The 16894-nt window shown below is 40.6% G+C and overlaps 1 protein-coding gene across 1 annotated transcript in view; it reads right to left on the minus strand.

Moving 5' to 3' along the window:
* The window catches only part of LOC126252181 (coagulation factor IX-like), a 145195-nt gene that overhangs the window by 112897 nt on the left and 15404 nt on the right, over positions 1 to 16894 (minus strand). Inside the window, exons 2-5 of the mRNA XM_049953051.1 lie at positions 9617 to 9815; positions 9311 to 9514; positions 8995 to 9201; positions 7429 to 7640 (exon numbers count right to left, since the gene is read on the minus strand). Coding sequence (XP_049809008.1) covers positions 7429 to 7640; positions 8995 to 9201; positions 9311 to 9514; positions 9617 to 9784 — 791 coding nt within the window. The 5' untranslated portion in view covers positions 9785 to 9815. The remainder of the gene's footprint in view (positions 1 to 7428; positions 7641 to 8994; positions 9202 to 9310; positions 9515 to 9616; positions 9816 to 16894) is intronic.

Here is a 16894-nt window from a genome sequence, read left to right on the forward strand (position 1 = left end):
CTGTTAAGTTCCCTTTGCTTCCGCAGCAGTTTCCTAACTCGGTTGTTGTACCACGGTGGCTTTTTTTCATCTCTTACGATCTTACTTGGCACATACTCATCTAACGCATATTGTACGATGGTTTTGAACTTTGTCCACTGATCCTCAACACTATCTGTACTTGAGACAAAAATTTTGTGTTGAGCCGTCAGGTATTCTGTAATCTGCTTTTTGTCACTTTTGCTAAACAGAAAATTTTTTCTACCTTTTTAAATATTTCTATTTACGGCTGAAATCATCGATGCAGTAACCGCTTTATGATAGCTGATTCCCCGTTCTGCGTTAACTGTTTCAAGTAGTTCGGGTCGGTTTGTCACCAGAAGGTGTAACATGTTATCGCCACGAGTCGGTTCTCTGTTTAACTGCTCAAGGTAGTTTTCAGATAAAGCACTTAAAAGAATTTCACAGGATTCTTTGTCCCTGCCACCAGTTATGAACGTTTGAGTCTCCCAGTCTATATCCGGCAAATTAAAATCTCCACCCAGAACTATAACATGGCGGAAAAATCTACTCAAAATATTTTCCAAATTATCCTTCAGGTGCTCAGCCACAACAGCTGCTGAGCCAGGGGGCCTATAGAGACATCCAAATACCATGTCTGAACCTGCTTTAACCGTGACCTTCACCCAAATTATTTCACATTTCGGATCTCCGTCAATTTCCTTCGTTACTATTGCTATTGCACTTCTTATCGCTATAAACACGCCTCCCCCTTCACTGTCCAGCCTGTCTCTGCGGTATTCATTCCAATCTGAGTTTTGGATTTCATTACTGTTTACGTCTGGTTTCAGTCAACTTTCTGTCCCTAGCACTATATGGGCGTTGTGACCGTTTATTAATGAGAGCAGTTCTGGGACCTTTCTATAGACGCTCCTGCAGTTTACTATTAGCAAATTAATGTTGTTATTCCCTGTTGCATTTTGCCTACTCCTACCTTGCCGCGTCTTAGGAGGCGTCTTTTCGGGCCTAGGGAGGGAATTCTCTAACCTAAAAACCCACATGTGCACTCCACACGTACTCCGCTACCCTTGTAGGCGCTTCCGGCGTGTAGTGCACGCCTGACCTATTCAGGGGGACGCTACATTTCTCCACCCGATAGCGGAAATCGAGAAATTTGCACTCCAGATCTCCGCAGAATCGTCTGAGCCTCAGGTTTCAGCCTTCTACTCGGCTCCAAACCAAAGGACCGCGATCGGTTCTGGGAACGATACTACAAATAGTTAGCTCTGATTCCAACCCGCGAGCGAGGCTTTCCGCCTTCACCAATTCCGTCAACCTCCTGTACGAACTAAGGATGACCTCTGAAACCAGACGGCAGGAGTCATTGGTGCCGACATGAGCAACAATTTGCAGTCCGGTTAGAAGGCCTCGGGAAAGTACGGGGTGGGCTGCAATCTCAAAGGGTGCATGGCAAATACAGGACGTGCTTGGATCAAGGAACAGTCGGAATTGTAGTTGTAAATTGTCGTAGTTGTGCTGGGAAAGTCCCTGAGCTACAAGCGCTAATAGAAAGCACAGAAGCTGAAGTCGTTGTAGGTACAGAAAGCTGGCTAAAGCCTGAAATAAGTTCTGCAGAAATTTTTACGAAGTCTCAGACGGTGTTTATGAAAGATAGATTAGGCAGAAATGGTGGTGGAGTGTTTGTGTCTGTCAGTAGTGGTTTATCTTGTAGTGAAGTCGAAGTAGACACTCAGTGCGAATTCGTATGGGTGGAGGTTATACTTAACCGCCGAACTAAGTTAATAATTGGCTCCTTCTACCGACCCCCAGACTCCGATGATATAGTTGCGGAACAGTTCAGAGAAAATTTGAGTCTCGTAACAAATAAATACCCCACTCATACGATTATAGTTGGTGGGGACTTCAACCTTCCTTCGATATGTTGGCAAAAATACTTGTTAAAAAACCGGTGGTAGACAGAAAACATCTTCCGAGATTGTCCTAAATGCTTTCTCCGAAAATTATTTCGAGCAGTTAGTCCACGAACCGACGCGAATTGTAAATGGTTGCGAAAACACACTTGACCTCTTAGCCACAAACAATCCAGAGCTAATAGAGAGCATCATGACTGATACAGGGATTAGTGATCACAAGGTCGTTGTATCTAGGCTCAATACCGTTTCTTCCAAATCCACCAGAAACCAACGCAAAATAATTTTATTTAAAAAAGCGGACAAAGTGTCACTAGAAGCCTCCCTAAGAGACAATTTCCATTCCTTCCGAACTAACTATGCAAATGGAGAAGAGATGTTGCTCAAATTCAAAGATATAGTAGCAACAGCAATTGAGAAATTCATACCTCATAAATTGGTAAGAGGTGGAACTGAGTCCCCATGGTACACAAAACAGGTCCGAACGCTCTTGCAGAGGCAACGGAAAAAGCATGCGAAGTTCAGAAGAACGCGAAATCACGAAGATTGGCTAAAATTTACAGACGCGCGAAATTTGGCACGGACTTCAATGCGAGATGCCTTTAATAGGTTCCACAACGAAACATTGTCTCGAAATTTGGTAGAAAATCCGAAGAAATTCCGGTCGTATGTAAAGTACACAAGCGGTAAGACGCAGTCAGTACCTTCGCTGCGCAGTGCCGATGGTACTGTTACCGACGACTGTGCCGCTAAAGCGGAGTTATTGAACGCAGTTTTCCGAAATTCCTTCACCAAGGAAGACGACTGGAATATTCCAGAGTTTGAAACACGAAAAGCTGCTAGCATGAGTTTCTTAGAAGTAGATACCTTAGGGGTTGCGAAGCAACTCAAATCCCTTGATACGGGCAAGTCTTCAGGTGCAGATTGTATACCGATTAGGTTCCTTTCAGATTACGCTGATACAATAGCTCCCTACTTAGCAATCATATACAACCGTTCGCTCACCGATAGATCTGTACCTACAGATTGGAAAATTGCGCAGATCGAACCAGTGTTTAAGAAGGGTAGTAGGAGTAATCCATCGAACTACAGACCTATATCATTGACGTCGGTTTGCAGCATGGTTTTGGAGCATATATTGTATTCAGACATTACGAATCACCTCGAAAGGAACGATCTATTGATACGTAATCAGCATCGTTTCAGAAAACATCGTCCTTGTGCAACGCAGCTAGCTCTTTATTCGCACGAAGTAATGGCCGCTTTCGACAGGGGATCTCAGTTTGATTCCGTATTTCTGGATTTCCGGAAAGCTTTTGACACCGTTCCTCACAAGCGACTTCTAATCAAGCTGCGGACCTATGGGGTATCGTCTCAGTTGTGCGACTGGATTCGTGATTTCCTGTCAGCAAGGTCGTAGTTCGTAGTAATAGACGGCAAATCATCGAGTAAAACTGAAGTAATATCAGGTGTTCCCCAGGGAAGCGTCCTGGCACCTCTGCTGTTCCTGATCTATATAAATGACCTGGGTGACAATCTGAGCAGTTCTCTTAGGTTGTTCGCAGATGATGGTGTAATTTACCGTCTAGTAAGAGCATCCGAAGACCAGTATCAGTTGCAAAGTGATTCAGAAAAGATTGCTATATGGTGTGGCAGGTGGCAGTTGACGCTAAATAACGAAAAGTGTGAGGTGATCCACATGAGTTCCAAAAGAAATCCGTTAGAATTCGATTACTCGATAAACAGTACAATTCTCAAGGCTGTCAATTCAACTAAGTACCTGGGTGTTAAATCACGAACAACTTCAGTTGGAAATACCACATAGATATTGTGGGGAAGGCGAGCCAAAGGTTGCGTTTCATTGGCAGGACACTTAGAAGATGCAACAAGTCCACTAAAGAGACAGCTTACACTACACTCGTTTGTCCTCTGTTAGAATATTGCTGCGCGGTGTGGGATCCTTACAAGGTGGGATTGACGGAGGACATCGAAAGGGTGCAAAAAAGGGCAACTCGTTTTGTATTATCACTTAATAGGGGAGGGAGTGTGGCAGATATGATACGCGAGTGGGGGTGGAAGTCACTAAAGCAAAGACGTTTTTCGTCGCGGCGAGATCTATTTACGAAATTTCAGTCACCAACTTTCTCTTCCGAATGCAAAAATATTTTGTTGAGTCCAACCTACATAGGTAGGTATGATCATCAAATTAAAATAAGAGAAATCAGAGCTCGAACAGAAAGGTTTAGGTGTTCGTTTTTCCCTCGCGCTGTTCGGGAGTGGAATGGTAGAGAGATAGTATGATTGTGGTTCGATGAACCCTCTGCCAAGCACTTAAATGTGAATTGCAGAGTACTCATGTAGATGTAGATGAAGCGCCATATGACTCAGATTTATAGGCTTCCTTCTCCAGTGAATGTGTACATTTCGCTGAACTTTTGAAATCTTCTGAGATTAGTGATATACCAGTCGAAATGAGTAATTTTATTCGAAAAGAGAGATTAAAATCCGTGTTTCCGAATGTTGACATTGCTCTTAGAGATATCTCTGTATAGTACTTACAAATTGTTCAACAGAACGCTCTTAAAAGACTGAAATCGAACCTGCGTTCTATAGTGTCTGAGGATAGATTGAAGGCCTTGTCCATTCTTCACATCGATTCCAACCTCGTAACTAATAACCGTCTGAACTATGAAGATATGAACAACGAGTTTTCTGCCGTCAAGGCCAGAAGCAAACTTCGCTGACTGGTGAGTTTCTTTATTTATTCATGTTAGTTTTAAAATTTAATGATTATAATGTGATTTTTATTATAAGTTAGAGCACATTCATTGGATTTACAAACTACGTATTACCTGTTTATTTTACAATTGCCGGTGGCAGAACGCGGAACTAAATCACATTTACGTGCAGACGTGACCGAAGGTGCCCGACAATACAAAGCAATACTCCAATGACCCAGGCCGCTCGGCGCTGTGCAGTGAAGTTACAGTGATACTGTAGTGTAATAGAACTGGTGCGTATTCTTGGCGTCTGCTGAAATGTATAGTTATCGCCGAAAAATACGTTACCGGAGAGTACCCTCAGATGAAAAAGTGTTAATAAATAACATAGTTCGATTCTGTCGGTAAATACGTAAAAGCTTTGGTAACAGTGTTAGCAAGAGCTATGGTGAGAGCAGTATCTGCAGTACAAAACTGTTCAGCCCTTACATGGATCAAAGGTATTGCGTACACTTATTATGCAGCATCTAGCTACACAGACCCTAATGCTTTACATGTTAACTATTAGATTATAAAACAAATTTGATTTTTCCTCAATAGTCTGTAGAAATATGCAATAGCAAACCCACTATGTGTTTGTTCGTCTGTATTTAGTTATTGGTTCGTGCAATGAAACCTGTATTTCACTTTCATTTCTTACGGTTTCCTATAGATTCACGTGTTAATACCGAACGTGTTTTTTTATTAGCCACTCATTCAAGTTATTAGATCGTAAAACAGCAGTTTAATTTTAATCTTGAACGCATCTCTGTAAAATTACATATGTATGACACGTTCGCTTCAAATTTTAGGCCGAAACAAAACTTTTTTGTATTCATTTTCATCCGATTCGTGTACAGGAACATATTAAAAGAGAATGTAAAACATAATTCCATTCTCTCCAACACGCTCTGCTGAATTTTTAAGCCATAAAAGAAAAATTATTTTCCTTGTGTCCGTTTCTGTTGTCTTTCGACAGAAGAATGTGTTAACAGAAGGCAGTTTTAAGTTTGTTTTAGTAGTCGATAACTCAATGGTAAACGTAAATGTTCATCTGCTTTGGTATGCAATATATCTATGACGGTATGTTTCCATGTGTACGGATAGTTCCCAGTAGGAATGATATCTCTGATATATCTGTAATAAAGCGGGCGACATACGAGGGACAGCTTCTCTAGTCCCAAATTTTACATAGAATACAAGCAGTTCGACTGCAGATCCATTTAACGTGGCGTAGAAGAGTCGATTACGTTGCTGACGTCAGAAACGGGACATGCAGCAATTGTTACTCGACCAGCCGGATACGGCCTCCCATTAAAGAAAAAACTCATTAGGACTCAATATTTGACAACACCGAAGTGATTCAGGATTGAAGTGGCTATACGTTAAGTCAGAACGAATCTGCTTTGTGGTAATTTACGAGCTCCATAATCTTATATGGTAACCTATGAACGTCAGGTGAGCATAATATCGGGATTTCAGAAAATTTAGCTACCATTATTCAAGATATTGCCCATGGAAGTAAGATATGAAAAGACATGCTTAATTTGGGATATTCGGAACATGTAGAGAGTAATTATTACGACATTACTTTCGTAGTATACGAAACACGAAAAGGATGGACAGTTAAGGTTTGGATGGGACCATGCCATGCCCTTTGCAGCTATTTGCAGATAATTTTTCTCTGTTCTTTTATTGACAAATAATTTGAACTAATTGTATTGTCAAATTACTAGACACTTTCGAAAACACTCTAGGATCATAGAGTTAACTCACAAATTCGTAATAAATGTCACTGTAGACAATCTTTCGACAGTCATGTGGTTGGGAAAATTTTACTTGATAGGTGATAGTCAATGGCGAAACTAATATCTACAACGAGCTAATGTGTACTTTCGAAGTTCACCATAAACGGTGCCTTGGGGTCTAAAAACCCTCCTATCTACTTTTAAATCCACTACAACCTAATCATAGCGTTACTAAGAAATTTCTTCCACATCCAATAAATAGTTCTGTGAGCACTAAACCTCTCCAAACGAACCATATGAAACTTTTTTTCAGACTACTCACTTTTTCATTTTTGTAATGCCAGTTTTAAATGCATTCAGTTGCCAAATGGTATTACTTTCTGCATTTGTCAATGCAGTTATCATCTGTTCCTGTCGTCAAATTTCAAAATTGATAATTGTGACACGTAAAACGGCAGAATTTTGAAGAAATTCACGTTTTATCGCCTTTTTTTTAAAAAAAAACGTACAGTATCCAATTGCAATCCATAAGCCAAAATTTGAAAATACTGGAAACCAATAAACAAATATCCAAGAGGGATATCGGGCAGGAGCAAGTACATCTAAGAGAACAATATATTTGAGTAACCATCTCAGAACTGGATCCGTGATTAAAAAACCATTTGTTTTTTGGTTTTTGTATTTTAAAGAGAAAACATTTGAACAATGAACACATAAACGAAAACTCAGAACACAATAACGAACTTAACAAACTCAAACTCATAAACGTGTAACATTAAGGAGAACGAGTAACGCTTTGAAAACACTGGCTCTCTAATGATTTTGTAAAGTTTTAAAGAAACCGTGGTATTTCACGGAGCCAGTAATTGTAGTCAATAAGAACAATTATTTTCAAGAAAAATTATATAACAAACGAAACTGAGGTAATATTCTTGGACTGGTACTTGCAATCAATCTCCAAGAAAAAACCGATGCATTATCTTCACTAAAATAATGTGATGCATCACACACCAGATGAATACCATGGTCTTACATATAACATTGGTTTCATTACACCATTCTATTGTTTCTTCAATCGTTTGACGAACGTATCTAACTACACGTTCACGATCGTACGACTTGGCAGTTCGACGCACCCATAATACAGCGGATCGCAGCGCGGGAATTACGGTGTTCCGCAGGAACAGGTATTCATCAGGTCCGGCTTTACTGCTCTTCAGGGCCTACGGAACAAAAGACAGAGGCCGTCAAATGCTGATCACCAGTTTTCAATTATGCAGTGCGCTTCGAAATAAAGTTATTATTATTAACGTTGCAACAAATGTCACATTTACTTATAATTTTAGAAATTTCCACGTAAGTTGGACATCGTAGATACTAGAGACGAAAGGGTTCCTAGTTTCCACAATGAAACAGAAAATAGTCAACCTTTTCATTCTAAGGTTTGTGTTATCTCAGGAGATTCCTAGGAACCATCGAAGACCGGTAATACGATTTGCCCGTATCTGTACAATAGACCTCCCCAATCTGAAATGTCCGATAAGCAATGACGTCAAAGCTGTTAAAATTTTCTAGCCCTGCAACTTTAAGTCCCAGCCAGTACCGTGCTGATTGGCATCATTGTTGCTAAGGGTAACGTTAAGAACTCCACCACAGAACACTGATGGACCACCATATTGAGCATGATAGCCACTTTATAGCGAAACATGTCATTAACCAACGATGTCTTCAACGTATAAAAGGACAAAAAATTCGTGAAAACCACGCACAAGATATGAGGAATATGTGAACCAATAACAGACAGTGCACGGTGCTTTGAAAACAAGGAACACACAAAAATACATGGCATGAAATGCGTGATATGACATGCGTACATTTCGTGAGCCACACAAGCAGAACAATGGGATTTGTGATCATTCAGAGTGATATACTAACAAGATAAACATTGCGAATTTCAGTGGCATTTTAGTGTTAGATTATAGTATAGGTCTACTACTCTATTTGAAATTAACCAGATTCTAATCACAGTCACAAAGTAATAAACTATTTTCGCACATCAAAGACGTGTTAATTCCATTGAATGTGGTTATGTAACTAATAAATACTCCGTGGTTTACTTTCAGGCGTTACAAGCTACACATAAAATATGTTAATTTAGCACATGTAGAATAAGTCAACTAAGTAAGAAGATAACAAAAAAGACAGAAACATCGCCAACTACAAGGAACATAATAGCTGAGTTGTAAATATTATCCATTGTATTGGTTACCTACAGCAGAACACTCGTGTCCTAATGAAGCAAGTTCTCCAATTGGCACTACTAGTTTCTGTTTAAACTCAGTTCCTCATACACTGAAAGTACTACAGGATACGGCAGTCATGAAGCATGAAAAACAGCAATAATTAAGTGCCAGTCTGCCGCCATATCAGATTCTACTTTACTCCCGGCGATAAGTTCTGCGTATTGTACGAACTGGAGCCACACGTGCCGACTCAACCATCACTACAAATAGTATTGCAGCGGTCCAAAACAAAAAAGGTAAAAATAACGTTATTCAGTAGGATTTACAATAATACCTTCAGTTTGCGTCGAATGCGTTCCATAAATGTCATCGCTAGATCCTGGTCATTTTTCGGGGATGCGTGATCGCTGTTAGAAAACATGTCTTCGGGTGGCTGTTCGTCTCTTAGTATTTCAGACTCTTCGGAATTATCGAGGCCATGCGATGACTCAGTAGGTTGTGCCGTTGCGCCTTCCAATTCAAACACTGCTTGTTCTACAATCTAAAACCAAACATTCAGTCATTACTCTACATTATCTTGTAGTCCTGCTAGTGCAAAACCAAATAATTGATGGGCAAGTTGAGTTATAAGACTCAAGTACTAACAGTACCTTCTGTTCGCGTTGTACATTCTCCACATACATCTGCACTTGATCTTGATCATTCTCTGGCGCTGTATGTCTACTAGTAGAAGGGATGTCTTCATCATATTTTACGTCTCCTGTTTTAGATTCCTCAGAATCCCGGACACCGTCTGTCGACTGTGACGACTGCACTATTGCTTCTTTCGATTCAACCGCGTGTGGTAGTACGTACTAAAACAAAATACTCAGCGATTACTACACGGAATCTTTTAGTTGTCCGTGACAAAAGCAAAATAAGTAGATTTAGATAGTCGTGAAATATACTAATAATACCTTCAGTTTGCACCGGAAACTCTCATTAAGGATCAGCACTAGACGCTCATCGCTTTTCAGAACTCCGTCAGTCCTATTATAAACACCGTCTCCTTGAAACTCGTTCTCGGCTAGTGCTTCAGACTCCACAGCAACCGCGATGCCATTTGATGACTGCGCAGGGACCATCCTAGCACCTCTCGAATCACAGGGCCTGTAACTGAGCAAAACAAGGCTAGCAGTCCACAGAATGGCTGCAAGCAGGCTAACTTCAGCGAGCGACATTTTCAACGTCACGTGCTTGCGTAGTTCGAACTGCGGTTTGTTGCTAGGACACGGACTAGTCTCTGTTGGTTGTTAGTCATTTGTTATTTTCTCCCGTAATCTAGCTTTGTTGTAGGTTTCTAAGGGAGTGAACCGATTAATTGCTTCCTGTCTTCGCTATAGTAGTTCACAAAGCTGATTATAATTGTCGTAAGACACTGCGTTACCTACTGAATATTTTGTATCCAACATTCAAAGATAAATAACACGTTTATACACCTGTTACGCGTATTTGAGTAACTGAAGAGAGACTAGAAAATTAAGACAGGATATTTACGCAAAACTAATTTATCAGGATATTTCAAAGCAAATCGATCTAAGCACTATGGGACTTAACATCTGAGGTCATCCGTCCCCTAGACGTACAACTACTTACACCTAACTAACCTAAGGACATCTCAAGACATCCATGCCCGAGGCAGGATTCGAACCTCCGACCGTAGCAGCAGCGCGGTTCCGGAGTGAATGGCCTAGAACCGCTCAGTCGCAGATGACAGCTATCAGCAGATTTACAGCAGCTGTTTGTCCCATGTCTGGCAAATACTGGTTTACGATGTAGACTATATGCTCTTAGAAAAAAGATCGTACTCTTAATAAATTATACTTTAATACCTACTACGGAATTCCGATTCCAGTTTTCTGTACTGATCCTAATCACCTTAACTCAGGACCCAATACTTCAACAATAATTTTATATTCATTAGGATTAGCCAGGTATGCCGGACCTAGCCACCGTGACAGTTCATTTTTGGGAAGGATATGATCTCTTCTTTCGGTTTAGTGCTAGAAAATTAGCGACTGTACAGGGTACCTAAATTCAGCTCTATTCTAAGAATTATGAATGTATTAAGACTCGTATTTTAACAATAATAGCTCCATCACCGACCAGCTACGATAATATGCTGTGATCTAATCCATCATATTTGCATCTTTCCCATGTGGTATAAATGATTAAGCTTCGTAGTGATTCACGAGTTCGTGTTTCGATATGATCGGATTTAGTGTGGCGATGTAACTCCTAGAGTAATGAAAATTTTATGTTCTATGAGGAACTTCATATTAGTTTAAATGTTATGTAACGTAAGAATACCACACATAAAGAGCAGAGCGTAAACGGCAGATATTTTGAAATCTTAGGAACCACGGGTGATCGCGCAGGCAGGTCATTTTTCCCAGGTGCTTGAAGCAAAAAATTTCACAAGTCTCTCAAAGTCAGCAGAGTGAGGATTTCTCGAACAATTTTACAAGGGTTCCTGTGAAAAAAAAATTTTTTTCGTCACTGAGAAGAGTGCTATTTCCGATTACCCCTGAGGAACATGACGTCAATACGCACCTACAAGAATTAAGACCATCAGTCAACACGAGGTTCACTGCCGCCTGCTGGCACTAAGCACAAGTGATGCGGTGAGAAACGCATCGAAGTGGAGCACAAAATTATAGCTAAACAATCTGCTTACCATTGTTTTTCTTGTAGATCTTTTTAAGTCGTCTGGGTGGTTTGATGGCTCCTGCCACCACTTCCTTTCCTGTGGCAACCCCATTATCTCAGAGTACCCGTTGCAACCTACACCCTCAGTTACTTCTGGGTGTAATCCAATCTCGGTGTTCCTATACGGTATTTACGAACTACAGCTCCCTCTAGGACCACGGAACTTATTCGCTGATGTCTTAACAAATGTCCAACAACGCCGTTCCTTCTTCTTGTCCATGATTCCCATATATGTACTCCTTTCCTCGCCAATTATGCGGAGAACCTCCTCACTCCTTATAAGTCCACCTAATTTTCAACATTCTTCTGTAACACCACGTCCGAAACGGTTTGTTTCTCTTCTTTTCCACGATGCAGGCCGCAAATGAGGAACTGCACTAACACAAGTGACTGAATAAAGGCGCATATCGTAATGGCATGACACCTGAGAAAGAGATTCTCGTTAACGGCGAATACGGGAAAATTGAAATTAATAACCATGCAAGCACTTGAGATATTACATAACACCAGTTACCAAATGAAACCCAATGATGTAGGATATTTCCACAGTGACCTGCTTTTACAATGCTGCATGGTATAAAAAGTTACAGTAGGTTTTTACAATTGACAATTTGACTCAGCCAAAATTGTTTCTATGCTAAACATGATTCATGCATGTGATACCTAGTTCTTCGCCCATGCATTCATCGTAGTGTCTGCCTACAGTTAGCAATGATTATTTGTATAAATTGCCATTATCATAAGTTTAAATCGCTGTGCAAGTGCCAATCACTGAGTGTAAAACATAGTGCATAGAAGAACACGTATCTAGAAGTAGAGTCCTACACTTTCAGCAAGTGGCCCATATGTATTTTGTACTTGTAACTTATCTGTATCATATTGTAAAATCCAGTTTACTTATGTTCAGCAATTCTGCTAATAGAGCTTGGAAATTTTTTTCCTTCTGTAACGGAAGGAGTAAAACGACGTAATGACGCAAGGCGTCACTACTAAGAGACGTCAGGCGCATTTTCTTTGCCATTTCGCTAGTTAATTGCATTTTCTTTGTTACAGTGTGAAGCTCGAGTCATACCAACCAAGTACTGTTCATCAAGTTTTTCATGATCCTCCCAGTTTCGACGGAAAGCCACAGTCTGTTTCCCATAACGAAGAAAACGATTTTTACAGGAATTTACCTGCTTTCCTTATGGAGCGGGATCGGGTTATTCTAGTGTGATATTCGTTTTATGGTTCTGACTTGACAGAGACATTAAACTAAAAAATAACCAATACTAATGCTGCGACGGCACCACACTAGCCCCTGTTGACTGCTACCCCAGTGCAGTAGCGCTGCTCAGTTACACTTGGAGTACTGGTTATTCTTCCTCTTTTAGTGTCCCTGTTAATACATGTCGATGAAAGTAATGTGGCACATGACTAACAGGGGACCTTTGCATCGCATGTGCACATTCGTTACCGTTTTAAGATTAATTGTGTTCGTAATGGGAAACAGACAGGCACTTTCCATCAGCAAAGGACGTAGCAAGACAGATGCAGTGGGTGTTTTTGTTTGGAGTTACTGCAATCACACATGGTTAAGACGAATTCCCAGACACCAGAGACAACGTCTATGATGACTCTTAGGAGGGACACGTAGTACATATGCCCGTAACCTATGTGACGAATGGCGATAATTTTTTCGGTATTTAACATGGATTCACTAGTGTGTGACGTAATGGTAAATGGTTAAGGGCTGACAGTATCGCATGCTTTACGTTTCATCTTGAGTTTTTCGTTCACTGTCCGCTGAAATTTCCATATATCCTAAGCAATGAGCGTTCTCGGCTACAGCGCAGATAATTTTGGTGAAGGAGCAGTCATGCTAGTTAAACACTTCGTTCGGGTAATAATCGTTCAAGATGGTACGATTTTGGTGACCTGTAAGCTCTTTATTTTTCGTTGCCGCTAAAGTATTGACGTTATTAATTTCAACGACTAAGGCAGTACTTTGTTAGATGTGGGACATGAGACAGCTGAAAACTTCATCTGTTTAACGGTGTGTACCAGTTTTCCATCTCAAGATTCATCAGGAGAATTTTCTCTGCTATTTTGTCAACTATTAGCGATTTAGTTCTTTTTTTCCGTGGCATTAAAACTGTCATTGCTGTAGTACTGGTTATTAGGCAAGGATTACTGTTTCTGTTAATAACATTCCGATAAAACAAATATAGCACTAGACTAACACAGGACCGCTATGTCGAATGGATAACTAAATTTCCGCTTTAAAAATGATATAGTTTTTGACGGGCAACAATCCGACATCAACACTGGGCATTGCATGTGATGAGCACTATTCCATTGGGTAGAGCAGCTACACCATACAAAAGCGAAATGGCAAATGCTTCAGAACAGGTGTCTATATCTATTCCTGTGCTTTCAATAGGTTTAAACAATGTTCCCTTTTTGTTTCTAACATTTGTCCGAAAAGGCTCGGAAGGCCCAACTGTACTGAACGACCGCAGTGTCATCACCAGTTTATTGGAGTCACTGGAGTTGGATATGGTCAGCAGGCGTCTCTCCCGGCCGTTGTCAATTTTAGTGACCAGCGCCGCTGCTTTTCAGTCAAGTAGGTCCTCAATTTGCCTCACAAGGACTGAGTACACCCCGCTTGCCAGCCGCGCTCGGCAGGCCGGACGGTCACCTATACCAGTGATAGTGAAGCCCAACAGCGCTTCACTTCGCTAGTTTGCAAGGAACCGGTGTTATGACTGCGGCAAGGCCGTTGGCTCCTTTTAGAGCCAAATTTATGCTAAGTTACACAAATTTCTCGTGACTGAAGAAGACTAAGAATCGCGATAAAATCACAGATTGCTTTATTATCTGGCTGGATTGCTTTCATTTTATGGAGAAGGTTGCTAGCTCAGATCTGTAGGTAAATACTTGAATATAAAATGACCAATGGACACAATTTCTACTACACACTACGTTGCTGTTATTCATCGTCAATACCCAAATGACCTGGAACGTACTTTACTTTGTTGGTTAGTATTGTAGAGTGCTTTTCTTTTTTTCTTTCCTTTTCTTTGAGTCGTGACTCCACTAAATTTCGTCTACATTTATTTGCTAGATGTGTTCCAATCTCTACCTTCTACTACAGTTTTTACCCAACTATACTTCTCTCTTGTACTGTAGAGGTTTCTTCATTCAGCGTTGTCACACGAGCGGTTACCCTGTCCTTTCTTCCTGACGGTGTCTTCCAAATCTTCATTTATTCGCCGATTCTGCGGAGGATTCGCCACATATGAATTAAAATTACATTTCATAATAAATAAGTAATATGTTCCTTTCTGTTTAGAACACTGTTAATAGTAGCACATAGTTAAAACTTATTGTTCGTCGTGAGTAAAACTGCGAGAGAAACGACACAAGTTGTGTAGTTTTAATCGCAGACAGCGTCCAGACCCATGACGTTGTTTCAGGCCTGTTTCCAGTATAGCGTACTTCCCCTCGCGGGAGTTTAACAGACTAAACTCTAAAGGTCCGTGTGTGCGGACCATTCACTGATATCTAGTGCAGCAGACCGAAACTTGAGTAAGTGCAGTTGCGGTCGAGTGCTCAGCCTCCGAAGATACACTCCTGGAAATTGAAATAAGAACACCGTGAATTCACTGTCCCAGGAAGGGGAAACTTTATTGACACATTCCTGGGGTCAGATACATCACATGATCACACTGACAGAACCACAGGCACATAGACACAGGCAACAGAGCATGCACAATGTCGGCACTAGTACAGTGTATATCCACCTTTCGCAGCAATGCAGGCTGCTATTCTCCCATGGAGACGATCGTAGAGATGCTGGATGTAGTCCTGTGGAACGGCTTGCCATACCATTTCCACCTGGCGCCTCAGTTGGACCAGTGTTCGTGCTGGACGTGCACACCGCGTGAGACGACGCTTCATCCAGTCCCAAACATGCTCAATGGGGGACTGATCCGGAGATCTTGCTGGCCAGGGTAGTTGACTTACATCTTCTAGAGCACGTTGGGTGGCACGGGATACATGCGGACGTTATAAAGGCACATTTGCATGCCGAGCGTGAGTTTCCGCGGAAACGCGAAATATTAATTAAATAATCAGTGACTAATAAATAAAGCCTATGGCACACAACTGCAGCGCTGTGTCGCTGATAAAGACAAAAGAATAATTACGTTACTCTTATGTTTGATTAAGAGAAGAGAGAGCTCAGGTAGAAGTGGTGCGAGAAGCACGTATTTTATTTTATTGTCTGGCACACCGCCATATTTTCATGTTATAGAGGAATACTGCGAGTTGCAACCACACTAGGCACTCGATTCTGTAATGAATTTATATTTATAAAAGTAAGTAGGATTATGAACTGTAGGCTATTTCATTGAATATATCTGATTTAACTAACTGTGTAACTTTTTTATGTTTAGTAGACAATCACCTCTGTACGACGTATTGGCATGGCTGGCAAATCATTGTAATATTGAGATTAGATCATGAGTCCGTACCTACCGCAGCAGTCTTTGGAAACGATTTAATTACGAAGTCCGATTATTTCAGTTTTCTTTCACGGTCAACTACGAGTTACATTGCCTTTTCCAAATAGCCATTGTCAAGCGTCTGATACCGAATAATTAAACGTCCACGTTCCAGATAAGCAAATACCAATTACAACCAATCATCATACATACAGAATAATTAATCATTAATATTTTATTCCAAAAAAAAAATTTATTTTTTATTTATTTTATATTGGCGACTGCGTGTCGGACTTGTTATTTTGTCATTTGTTACATTGTTCTTTTTGTTTCATGTCAAAAATCAACTTTCTGGACCTGGACGTGAATGTATGAGTGATAATGAAAATCTGAAGATATTTTCCTATTCTAAAGTTTTGCCGGAAGACGCAATGAAGCTTCCAGCAAAATAAGGTAAGACGCAGCATCTTTGCATTAGCAGGCTTGACCAGACGTATAATTCAGTGTATTAGCTTTTCAGTAAATTCTGTAGTGTTTCTTTCGCGCATAACAGTTTTCAGTAACAAATTTCATTCTTAGCACTTTTCCCTAAACAATAACGTATCCAACAATACCAATACACGAGTGTACAATATGGCCGACTTCTGTACGATATGATGTAACATGGCCAGCAGCCATTACCAATAATCTCAAATTCAGTTTATATTTTTAAATTAACGGGACAGCCATTGTTGCTACGAGCGATTCATGCTCAACTGCATTTCATTTTAAAATCAGTGTCAAATATTTTCTTGAAACATAAATCACGTGTGGCATGGTAATGACTAGAAATCAATACGCAAAAATGGAACAGCAAAGACGTACTATTCAGACACAATCCGACTCGGACGAGAGACAAATGTTAGAAAATGACTTTACGACAGCAACCGGTAGTGACGATTTATCAAACATTGACGCAAGTGTTGACGGAAATTTTGACAATAGACCGTCCACCACAAA

Source organism: Schistocerca nitens, chromosome 4, assembly GCF_023898315.1.
Source record: "Schistocerca nitens isolate TAMUIC-IGC-003100 chromosome 4, iqSchNite1.1, whole genome shotgun sequence".
Taxonomy (NCBI): Eukaryota; Metazoa; Arthropoda; class Insecta; order Orthoptera; family Acrididae; genus Schistocerca; species Schistocerca nitens.